Source organism: Poromitra crassiceps (genome assembly GCF_964638095.1).
Source record: "Poromitra crassiceps genome assembly, chromosome: 3".
NCBI classification, from domain to species: Eukaryota; Metazoa; Chordata; class Actinopteri; order Beryciformes; family Melamphaidae; genus Poromitra; species Poromitra crassiceps.
In genome coordinates, this window is record NC_139625.1 from 56,621,715 (window position 1) to 56,634,559 (window position 12,845).

Sequence of the window (12,845 nt, forward strand, 5' to 3'; positions counted from 1 at the left end):
GTGTGTGTGTGTGTGTGTGTGTGTGTGTGTGTGTGTGTGTGTGTGTGTGTGTGTGCGTGCGTGTGTGCGTGCGTGGCTGTCTGATTTCTTCATTGACTTATCTGGTCAACTATTCACCTTAGAAGAGACAGTCTGGCTTGAGAGACTAACAGGAAGTGTAAACACAATCGGAACCGATTATGGGATGATAGTTTATTTTCTCTTTTGGACCAGAGAAACTGGAACCAAATGGCATGCATAGTAGTGAAAGAATACCCAACACCCTACATGCTAAGCTCCCATTAAGATGCCTTAAAGGGACAATACACCTTAATTATGATTATTTATTACAAGAAAGGTCAAATTAGAGCCATTAAAAAAATATCCAAAGGAAGCAGGTATATTGATCAAATGTAGCAACTGATGGTGTGAATAGTATTTATAATGACTGTATACACTATACCACTGCCACAGTCTGAGGTGTATGAAGACCCGTCGTCAGTGCAGCCTCCCCAGCCCCCCCACCTCCAGACCCCCCAGCTCTTCCTGTTCTCGCGGCCCGAGACCGAGCACCTGGACCTGGACACGGCCACTGCTCTGGCCTGGAGGCTCCGGGGCCTCGCCCTGCTGCTGCTGGTACACCGGTAGGGAAACGTGAATGTGTTTATATCAATTATTAATTTGATTAATCCATACTCATTTGATGACTTTATTTATTAAACAAGATTTCCTGTTTTCCAGCTTTACACATATGAATATGTGCATCCTGTATTTCTGCTGTAGATTCATATATTTTTCATCTTGTGTGTGTGTGTGTGTGTGTGTGTGCGTGTGGCGTGTGCGTGTGGCGTGTGGCGTGTGTGTGTGCATGTGTGCATGTGTTACTAGGGAGAGTCCAGCAGTGACAACCCCCGAGGAATACAATGCTGCTTACAGGCTGCCAGGGCATGTATGGAGCTCATATGGTACTATTCTAGTCCCATCATTAGTTTTACCTGATTGTGTGTTTTACCCGTGTGTGTGTGTGTGTGTGTGTGTGTGTGTGTGTGTGTGTGTGTGTGTGCATGTGTGCATGCGCATGTCTTCATTCCCAGGGGTCAGAGGTCAAATATGTGACCTTGACCAACCTTGAGGAGGCCGTGGAGCTCTTCACCAACCAAGAGAGAGAGGAGGAGGAGGCGGGAGAGGAGGAAGAGGAGGAGGAGGAGAACTGGCCCACACTTGGTAAGGCGGAATAACAGACAGAACAAGAGCGAAGGAGAGAAAGTGATCAGACAGGACATCGTGTCTGTCAGCTCTGTACGCTCCTGCAATCCACGGCTATACGTAGAATATCACGTTACTGAACCAAAAATACATTGCATATCACGTATCTAGATACGTGTATTTACATCAACTTGATACGCGTCATAGAGTCTGCTATTGAAATAGTGTTGTGGTCGGGGTGGATGGAGGGCGTAAACACTTGCCTTTCACCCCGGAGGGCCGTGTTTCATACCCAGGGTTTCCAAAGTCTACATTTCAACCATAAGTCACATTTAACCTTTTTGTTATTCAAGACTAACCTAAACCATAACCTTAACCAAATTCAAGTTGTTTTACTTGTTTAAACATAACCAGAGTTGTTAAAGTTGTTTTATTTACAACAACGTCGGAAAGGGTTTTCAAAGTAACAGTCATTTTGTTTCAACATTTTTGAGATTGTAGGTTTGCAGAAATGTACAATGCCAACATTTTATTCTGGTGTTTGTGTTGGACAGGAGGAGGAAGAGAAGATAAGGTCAACATTGTAGAAAGACAGAGAGGGAGAGTGGAAGAAAAGAAAGGGGACAGACAAGGCGGGCAGCAGAGTCTCCAGTCTGTCTGTGTGCAATGGTGTGCATGATGTGTGAATATATTTTGCCATGCCGGTACATCTGTCTGTGTGCATGTGTGAATATATTTTGCCATGCCGGTACATCTGGATCTGTTTGTGTGTTTGTGCCTCTCTCCAGACATCTTGGACGATGAAGTCGGGGAGTCCGTCTACAGAAATCGAGGCCAGTTTCTGGACCTGGACTCAATTACCCAGCTCACCGCTGACAACTTCCACACCGCAGTAGCACAGAACAGCCTCACGGTGGTGCTCTTCTACCTCAAATGTAAGTCACCTCAACTCTTTGTACAGTATGCAGTCGAGAGTCTGTATGGTGTCTGTATTGTGAGAGTTCTGTCTCAATACACTCTAGATGCAGTGCATGTTCTCTCTGGAGTGAAATGTATATATCTGGTGGAAATGGTGGTATTATTAATTCAGAATATGAATAATGTAATTAAAATGCACAGTCCTATTCTATTCCTTTTCTCAGCTTATATGATCATGAATGAAATCGAAGTTAAAATGTTTATGGGATTCATAGTAGTGTCTTCTCTTACCACCAGGGGATGCTGTTTCCATGGCTTTTCTCAGCTCCTTCATTGAAGTAGCAGAGCGACTGGCAGGTAAAGATGATAGTGCAGATACACTTCTCATGGTGCATTCAAGGTGACTGGGAAGTTTCCCACCTCCATGCTTGGAATATATTCCGTTAGTTGTTATTAAATGAGTTACTAATATAATTATCCAGTTATGCATTATATGAAATTGTGACTTAGGCTGGCAGCATCATTGTCATAGTTTAAATAATTTCTGTAAGTTATGTCAGTAATCACTAATTCCCGACATATTGGATGATAGTTAGATAGATAGATAGATAGATGGATAGATAGATAGATAGATAGATAGTAGGGGTGGGGGAAAAATCGATACACCATTCAAAATATACATACTTCAGCATGCGCTGGGACGCGTCATCAGTGATGTTGACTGGGGTCGCAAGGTGTTTCGGGTCATTCCAACATCATACACCCTCGCCCAGTAGACCCGGCCGAGGCCGATTAAGACCCCGACCCGCGTCCCGGAAGCAGCCGCTACGGATCAGCCTTCCTACTCTGTCTGCAACGTTGCCCGCGGAAGGGTTGATCACTCCCAATCCGCTGCAATAGAGCCAGTGCTACGTCGCAGCATTGAAAGACCCTTCGGTGCATGGAGGCTAAGGCATTGTGGGTTGTCTCCCAGCCGCTCTCCTCCTTCGTCTTACCAGGCCCTTTCCCAACAACACAGGCAGCTAGTCTGTACCTGGTTGTCAGGCATCCAATGGAAAATAGATGCCTCAAGAAGGCCTGTGCGCTGCACGTCATCCGGCTGCGCCGAGCACCTCGCTCTAGCCTGGAGGACCCCAGGCCGCGCCGATGTTCACACAGATTTTCGGGAGACTAATCCGTAGCGTTTGTGGATTTCTCCCTCACGAGAGAGCCAGTCTGGGTTGCTAACCCATCCCGTACCGGGTTGCCGTCTCTCCGACCGTCAACTGTCTCTCCAGTTTGTCACCAATCTATTCCTTGGTTGTCACCTAGTCACCATAGTATCGCGATATTTTGCCTGACGATATTGCATCGATATTTGGACGCCAAGTATCGATATTCCATTTTTTTTTTTTTTTTTTTTGCAGGCCATGCCATGCCAGGCCACCGGGCGTCTGCCCGAAGCACCCGATGGTGCAGTCTGCGCCTGCAGTGGCGTATTGAGTCCAGAGAAGCTTAATAATGTAGCCTACGTGTGGGGCAAAAAGAAAAGAAAACAAAAAAACACTGCATGTTTTACTTTCGGTGAGGTCAAGGAAAAGGTAGGAAAAGGAGTTAGGAGTGACGATATATCGAAATAAACAATACTAGCATATCGCAATACTATCGTATCATTTTAGTATCGTATCGTGGGCATCTGGGGCCGGTTGCACCAAGTGGTCTTAACTATGCCTGGTCGTAACTCCTACGTCGGTCTTAGTTAAGACCAGTCTTTAGAGTGGATTTATGCCTGTTGTACCAACAGGGTTTTTGTCTGGTCTTAACTACGCCGGTCGTAGCAATGCGCGTCCATGTGAATTGCCAGGGAATGCACCCTGATTGGATGATGTTGCAAAAATGTGCCTCGCGACCTGCTTGGAGCGTCACTGTGCCACTACGCTCTATCAGCCACTACTGTATGTGCATCACTACACCCTCCCTCCTCCCACCCTCCCTCGCTCCGGGGGGAACATGGCGGCGATTGAGTGCCAAACAGTCTGAATGAAATTGAATGTAACATTCCCAATTCTATGTATTAAATTCTAAAAAACTAACGGCAACATTTGGGAAGGCTAAGCCACACAACTAGTTCGTTATAATCTAACATCATGCTTCGATGGCTGTGTTACGACGGTGACGGTGACGATGACGGTAAGGACTCAAAAAGGTCTCCGCTGATATGGAGATATATGTGACGGAGATCTCTGTTACAGGCAGGCACTACGCCTCCTCCTGACCAGGCGTAAGAGTTACGCCTGGGCGTAGTGAAAAGAAGGTTAAGCCCTCTTGGTGCAACCGGCGTAGCTGTTAGGTTGTAAAGTTACGACCGGCGTAGCTTAAGACCAGTCGTAAGACCACTTGGTGCAACCGGCCCCTGGTGATTCCCACCCCTAATAGATAGATAGATAGATAGTAAACTTTGGTCTTTAATGGATTGACTGATTAATTATCAATTCTCTTCAGATTCTGAGGTTGCAGACATGCAGATGGGCGCAGTCGACTGTGGAGAATGGACGCTCCTCTGCGCCGCTCAGCCAATCGACTCCCACCCGGCCCTGTTCCAGCCAATCACGGCTTTCCCCAGCGTCCTGCTGCTCCGCCCCCAGGAGGCGGCCCAGCGCTACGGCGGGATGCTGGGTAGTGAGGCGCTGCATCGCTTCATCACCCTGTGAGTTTTTACTGACTCGACAAAGCTATGATATGAATTGGTTAAAGTAAAGTAATGCCTTGACAATTTAGAGCTGAATTACATTATGTTTGACATTTTTGGCATTTACACAAGCTGTAGCGTAAGATCTTTGTATTATCACTCTCTCTGCTGCCCTTCCGTCACTCTGGTATTTGACATTCTTGCGTACCTGGTCAGCCAGTTAGAGAGCCCTGCCTGAGAGGGGGCTGCTTGCTACATCCACTGCAGCATCCCGGTGTTCCCAGCAACACACTCGCCAAGTGTGAAGTCAGTCTGACAAACGGTTCTGGAGATATGTGCTAAAGTAGAGAGATGTATATGCTTATTTCACTGGTTCTCAAACTTTTCCATGTCAAGGACCTCTCAACTGATACAAATTAGACCACACATTTGACAAGACTTTGTCCCAGGGTCCCCCATCTGATGTGATTTTTGCTTTTAGATGTTTTATTACAGAAAGTGTATGAAACCCATGACCAAAATAGTCATACATTCTGTCATTGTGTTACTTGGTTTTAATTATATTGAAAATAAATGATTCCCCTTTTTGCTGGGGACCCCCTGGATCCCTCTCAGGGACCCAACTTTGAGACCCACTGGCCTATTTGTCTATTCTCTATCCAGGAGTCGTCCAGGGTCCCCTATACTGCTGTCTGCCCAAGAGGAAGTGACATCATTTCTGCAAGAAGTGCCCTTCCCTGATCTAGTGGGCTACAGACCTGACAGAGTACTGGGGCTGTTTCAGACGCACACACACCCAGGTAGGAGGTTGGGACTGTCTGTGTGTTGGCCTGACATATATAAATCTCATTTTCTTTAGCTTTTTTTAATTTAATTGTTTTTTCATTTATTTATGACAGCGTGCGCTCGATTCCTAGGCTCGCCCGCTGTGCGGGCTCGCCCGCAGCTCACATTCGCAGCTCGGCCGCTGTGCGTCCTTGCCCGCTGTGCGTCCTTGCCCGAAGCTCGGCTGCTGTGTGGCCTTGCCTGCCCTATTGACGCGCATCTCCCTCAGTCTCTCTCCCCCTCTCCCTCTCAGTCTCTCCCCCTCTCTCTCCCTCCCTCTCCTCCTCTCCCTCGCCTCTCTCTCCCTCTCCCTCAGTCTCTTCTTCTTTTTTTTGTGTGTGTTTTATGGCAGTTGGCATCCTCAATGTTGCATTACCGCCATCTTCTGCGTCCATCCATCCACTGTTTCCCTGCTGAATCCCTCTTCTTCGTTGGTGTTTTCTGCCAGCTGGCATCCCTCACCTCCTCCTTCTGGTCTCCCTCAGTCTCTTTCGTGAGCCTCCTCAGTCTCTCTCTCTTCAGTGACATCATCACTGAACTCACTAGAGGGGACTACAGATGTAAATTAGCTTGAAGCTATAATGTGGTGCAAGGCATCTCTTTGTTCTTTACGGAGAATGATTAATGTACATGCACACTGTCCCTGCCAAATAAACTGAATAAAATGAAATTAAACTGATGACATCGAATTTATGACATCACCGATTATGTCATCAGTGACATAATCACTGAACTATAGCCTTGTGTGTGAGTGGATTTATGACATCACTGATGATGTCATCAGTGTGTGAGGAATTTATGACATCACTGATGATGTCATCAGTGGGACAGAGAAACAGACAGACAGAGCGAGCCCATTTATATACTGATGATGATGATGGAGATAAGGACCAAGTGTGTTCTGTCAGACTCCTTGGATCAGGGGTGTCAAACTCAATTTCATCCCGGGCCACATCAGCATTATGGTTTCCGTCAAAGGGCCGGTTGTAAGTGTAAGACAATATAAATGCATCTACTTATCATATTACATCATTGCCTCTGCATTCGATTATTATTGATTTTAGTAATAACTTGATAATTAAAGACACTGGCAACCAAAATACACTAAAAACGTCTTAACTATGTAATTCAGGATCTAAACCTGTGTGCCCCACCCCTATCACTATATTAAATTGAGATATTATTAACATTAACTTTGAATAATGGCATATAAACATTCAAGTCTATAACTATTGTACAATGTATACACTAGTCCAGGGGTGGGCAATTATTTTTCATGGGGAGCCACATGAGAAACCCAGATTGTTGCCAGGGGCCGAACAAATATTGTCATGCCGTAACCCATGGATGGGTAACTTTGATGATAGAGAGGGCCACAAAAAATGTCCTCGCTACCCGGTTTTGCTGAGGGCCGAACAGCGCCAGCGTGAAAAATTTGGTGCATTTGAAGCCACGTTTAGAGGAATAACTCATTTTAAATGAACAGTTGTGATGTCATTATTCAGTCTTAACCACCAATATTTCATCCTTTTCTCACTCACTCCTATGTCACCACCTGCTCTCAGGGCTTGAAATTAACTTTTTTGACCACCTGCCAATATGGCTGCTGAATTTTAAAGTTACCAGCCATTAGAATTTCCACTAGCCAAAATGTTTTTCTTGAAATAAATCAGAATATGAGTGGGTTAATTTAAGCATAAGTATCAGTAAGTGGCCCGGGATGATCAAAGCCTGTGTTGAGGGTCACACGAACAAAAATGCAGTCTTGAAGCTACTGTAAATAAATCCAAAACCAATGAGTTAATTATTTAAATTTCTAATTCAATGTAGCCTTTTAGTCATAAAGATTATTGAAAGATATTCCATATTCCAGACTGAAATGCTATAACAGAAGTGGAGTATTGGCCAGAATGACATGAACATTTGGACACTTATTCAGCGGGTATCTTGCATGTTGCGTTCAGGTGCACTGTGTAAAAAAAATTAAAAAAAAATTGCAATTCCATCGCGGGCCACACAGGTGGCGCCCGCGGGCCGCATCCGCCCCGTGGGCCGTAGTTTGCCCATGTATGCACTAGGCATGGGTCGATTTCCGGTTTTACCGGTTCGGTTCGGTATACGAGCCCAAACCGGTTTGATCACGTGCAAACCGAAAAAACCTAAAAAAAAAAAAAAAAAAAAAAAAATTTTTATTTTTTTTTTTTTTTTATTTTTTTTTATTTTTTTTTTTGCCAGTCCATTCTGATTGCACTATTGTTCGTATTAGCCTCTTCTCAAGTTGCACTAGTAGGCAAAAGTCTTATTTTGTTTATTATGTTGATGTTTGAAGAAAAGTTAAGCTGAATAGTTATGAGAAATAAAAACAGTGTGTTGTTACAGTTAAAAGGTTCTGCTTATTTGTATTCAGTGTTCGTGCTGGTTGGCAGCATACCAGCTTAGAGGTGCATTATCGCCACCAACTGCAGCCGCTTTGATACGTTTTTTTGGGGAATATCGAACCGGTTTCAAAATGTTCAAACCGACCCATGCCTAGGCCCTATATTAGGGATGCACCGATATGAAAATTTTGGCCGATGCCGATAACCGATATTAACATTGCTGTTATGGCCGATAACCGATATTTACCGATGTCGATATCATCTGTATAAAACCACATTTTTATGATCATCACATTTTGTACATACTGAAAAACACATGTTAACACTGAATTTGAAAAAGTTATGCATTTCTTTATTTGCAAAGCCTTTGGAAAAGCCCATAAATCATAGATTTACTGCATTATTTCATATCAATGTGAAGAATTTGGCTGATAATGATAACCGATATTAACATTGCAACATCTGACCGATACCGATATGACCGATATGTTAAAAAATGACCAACATCGGCCGATACCGATACGATTGCCGATATATCGTGCATCCCTACCCTATATTGTGTGAATTTGTGAGTTTTGAAGTTTATAAGGCAGCTCAGCTGTAAGCCAATCCATTCTGATTGCACTGCTTGTGTTTTTATTAGCCTTTTTCTCAAGTTGCACTATAGGCAGAAGTCTTATTTCATTTATTATTTTGATGTTTAGAAGAAAAGTTGAGCTGAATAGTTATGAGAAATAAATACAGGGTGTGTTTGTTACACAGGTGTCCTGCTTCTTTTTATTCAGTATCATTGCTGGTTGACAATACCAGCTTAGAGGTGTATTATCGCTATCAGGTGGACTGAAGTTGCACTACAGACAGTTATGGGCCACACTCGGGAGCCCTGCTTGAAAAAAAAAAAAAAAATTTTTTTTTTTTTTTTTTTAATTACAAAAAAAATCGGTATACCGGTTCGATCCGGTTTAGACAGCAATATCGAACCGGTTTTAAAATTTTCAAACCGACCCAGCCCTAGTATGCACTAGTCCATACCTAGGGATGTGATGTGCAGACTTCGGGGATGCGTGCGACAGCTCCAAGCAGCTTGGATTTAATTTTAAACCGACCAATATTGTTGGATTTGAAACCTTGCGTGTAGGCTGCACAAACTGAAACATTTTGACTTTATTGCTGAGCTACTGTGCTGACAGCCAGTTCAGTGTGTAATGTCCGCATTGTTTGTAGGTTACTGTTCATGGTGATGTATTGTTGATGATGTTTTTCTGTGTCTTGGATGGCTAGTGCTCTGCTGACCATTGACTCTTTTTTCCTTTTTTTTTTACAAACGAGGACCACAATGGAAAACAACTCCTGTACTTTATTGTGTTTACATCTGTCTTAATAAATGCATTCATTCATTCATTCATTCATTCAAATTACTTATACTAATTTGTATATTTACAAAAAATAATAATAAAATGTATAATAGTTGTACATTTGAATGTCTATTTGTCATTATTTTTCATGTAATTCTGCTTTCAGAGCTAGTTATTAATGATCAAGTTATTAATAAAACAAATAAATTATTATGTAAATTATGTAATATGATAACAAGTATTGTTATCATTTAGAGTCTTACATTTACAACTGGATTTTGAGGGCAAACATAATGCTGATGTGTATGAAATTGGGTTTGACACCCATGCTCTAGAGCATGGTACTGGAAAGTAGATTTATAAATTTATATAAAGTTATAATAAGCCAGTTGCACTGGAAAGGCCAAGCGGCTCAATGCCTTTTAGCATTTAAATATCTCAGATTTCAAAATATCCCTCCATGATCTTTCCAGGACCAATTTTATCTACAAACCAGTGGAAATAATCGGTCTAATTATATTTTCCTCCTTTAATTGATGGCTTGAAGTTGTTGGCCTTCTCCCCCAGCCCCAAAATCCATTTGCCTTACTAGCGCTAATGAAATGATTTGAAGTTATACTGAGTGATATGTTTCTTTCTCTGTGTCTTTCCAGGTGTTGCAGTGTTTATTGAAGCAGCCAAGTCATTGAGAGGAGCGGTGCTGGGTGGATTGCTAACAGACATGCTGGCAGAGAAATGGTAACAACACTACATTCAGTCACATAATCCCTGCATTTTCAAGGTCTGACATTTGGAGAGGCTTATGCTGCCTTCAAGTGCTCCTCGTAAACTCCTGTTTTGGTAGTAGTTTTAGTAGTAGATGTGACTTAAAGCCCTTCAAGTGCTTGCGGTTGGAAATGATGACACTAACAAAATACTTCTTTGCTATGTGTGTGTGTGTGTGTGTGTGTGTGTGTGCGTGCGCGTGCGTGTGCGTGTGTGTGTGTGTGTGTGTGTGTGTGTGCACGCGCAGGGCCACAGAGCAGACGGTGGACCTGCCTGTAGTGTTGGTGTTCCCATCATGGAGGACTCTCACACACCCCTCCCCGCTGCCTCTGCCCTCCTCTGCCGAAGAGCTGCTCACACACATTAACACTGCGCTGCTCCACACACTGGCAAGTCTGTGTGTGTGCATGTGTTAGGGCTGGGCAATATGGTATTTTTAGGCTGAATGGTGTTACACAATATATATCTTGGAATTTTCTACAAAGTGCCTGTAACCTGGCAGAATTTCTAGCCCATAAACGAACTAATAACTTGGCCAATTGTATGTAACATAAAAAATAAAACAAACTGTAATGTCTTCATTTGATCTAGAATGCAAAGACATGTAACTGGCTCGTTAAACTGGCATTCCAGGAATAACGTTAACGTTCGCGGGTCCATGGTCTTACCCCGGACCCTGGGATATTCCAGGCCGGCAGGCGGCACATTTGCCTCGGCTTTCAAACGGCACTACAGGCGGTTCTCTGCGGATCCCACTCACGTAGTGCCACAACAGGCTGAATCCCACTCGATTTGGGGGCAGAACACGCCATGATTGGCCAACACCAGATTACAGCCCCAAATGGAGACCGGAGATCATTCGACAATCCGGTGGAGGCAAGGGAATATATAGTAAGCCATTTACAAACGAGGGACCTAGGCTAACGCTAATGCTATTGCTAAGCAAAGGGCAGCACGCAGGCTGACCCTAATTTTGGCAACGGACATTACTGCCACAGTGGTCTATAAAGAGTTTACACTGACAAGAGGAGGCGATGCTTACATTGACAAGAGGAGGCAGGCCGCCATTTTGGCCTGACGGAGCCTCCCTCTGACTGGCCTTTACCGGTTTGTCCCACTCAAGATGGCGGCGCGGATGTCAAATAGCAACTGATTGTGCCTCAGATACTTTGTGATATGGCAACACAGACTTTTTTCTTTTTCTTTTCTTTTATTTCTCCCAATGCCGTCACCAGTCCCGACTGCCAATAGTGGTAGGTGTAAAAGAGGAGGGGAAGGAGAGGGGAAAAAAAAAAAAAAAAAAAACTTGTGGTGCCTTCTAGACTGATTCATAGGCCAGATTGTTTACTCTAAATGCCGTTCTTATTTCATTTTATTTGTTGTCCCCTGCTTGAATCGCTATCACAGCTTGAATGGTTATAGACGGCAATAATTACCAAATGAGTACATGTGGCAGAGGATTACTTTACCTCTATTGTTCGATTCATGCATAGCTCTTACAGGTTTAGTCCGATACCAAGTGTTTTGGTTGATGGAAAGCTCATCTGGCGTTAGAGCAACTCTCATTTTGGGGCAGATAGCCTCTAGGGAAGGAACCAAGAGTATTTGTTTTTCATTTTGTCTACATGTGATGTATGTTTTGAAAGATCTGAATATTTTGTTTATAGTAAGCAATGGCTGATTCATTCCCTTGCTGTTTTTGGTTAGGATGACGCCGCGAAGACAGATACCTAGAGCTACTGGCTCTGTAAGTTTTATCTCCTGGAATATTAGAGGTATGGGCAGTGCGGTTAAACGCAAGAAAATATTCTGTCACTTAAAATCATTTAACCCAGACGTCATGTTTTTACAGGAGACACACCTAAAGACTAATCACCACACTAGGCTTAGAGATAACTGGATTGGACAGGTTTATCACTCTAATTTTAACCATAATTCCAGGGGTGTAGCAATCCTTTTCAAAAAGGTTTGATTTAACCAAATCGATTCAAGACCCTAATGGCCGTTACATTATACTAGTAGGCATAATATACAATACTCCTGTCATACTCATAAACATATATGGCCCAAATTGGGACGACCCGCAATTCTTCACTAAACTAATAACTTCTATCCCTGATGTTGATACTCACCAACTCATTGTTGCTGGAGACCTAAACTGTGTATTGAATGCACAACTAGACAGATCTAACCCCAAGCCAGGCAGTCAATTATCCAAAGCGGGAACTGTTGTCAACACGTTCATGCAATCTTATGGTCTTACAGATCCGTGGAGGAGACTTAATTCCGCTACAAAACAATTTTCGTTTTTCTCACCAGTCCACAAAAGCTATTCTAGAATAGACTATTTCTTAATAAATGACAGTCTCTTTCCATCAGTCACCAACTCACAATACCATAGTATTGTTATTTCAGACCACTCTCCAGTGCAGCTGGACATACATTTTCCTGACAATGTACATTCTCGACGATCGTGGAGGCTTGACCCCTCGCTACTGCTGTGCGCCGAGTTCAAAGAATTTGTGGACAAGCAAATAGGGTTCTTTCTCGATACAAATGACAGCCCAGACATATCACGATGCACGCTGTGGGAGACACTGAAAGCCTACATCAGAGGACAAATAATTTCATACACAGCCTACAAAAATAAACAACGTAATAAGCGTCTGTTAGAAATTGAACAATCTATACTTGATCTAGACAAAAGATATGCGGCTTCCCCCTTATCAGAACTTCACAAAGAGCGTCTTC

General features: G+C 43.3%; 1 protein-coding gene across 3 annotated transcripts in view; it reads left to right on the forward strand.

Annotated features, from left to right (window-relative positions):
* The window catches only part of txndc16 (thioredoxin domain containing 16), a 46,384-nt gene that overhangs the window by 15,036 nt on the left and 18,503 nt on the right, over positions 1–12,845 (forward strand). For all 3 annotated transcript variants that reach the window (XM_083633606.1, XM_083633605.1, XM_083633607.1), the window contains exons 9-17: positions 454–623; positions 868–928; positions 1,074–1,203; positions 1,974–2,120; positions 2,401–2,460; positions 4,585–4,789; positions 5,435–5,571; positions 9,983–10,067; positions 10,342–10,483. In XM_083633606.1, the coding sequence (XP_083489732.1) occupies positions 454–623; positions 868–928; positions 1,074–1,203; positions 1,974–2,120; positions 2,401–2,460; positions 4,585–4,789; positions 5,435–5,571; positions 9,983–10,067; positions 10,342–10,483 (1,137 nt within the window). The remainder of the gene's footprint in view (positions 1–453; positions 624–867; positions 929–1,073; positions 1,204–1,973; positions 2,121–2,400; positions 2,461–4,584; positions 4,790–5,434; positions 5,572–9,982; positions 10,068–10,341; positions 10,484–12,845) is intronic.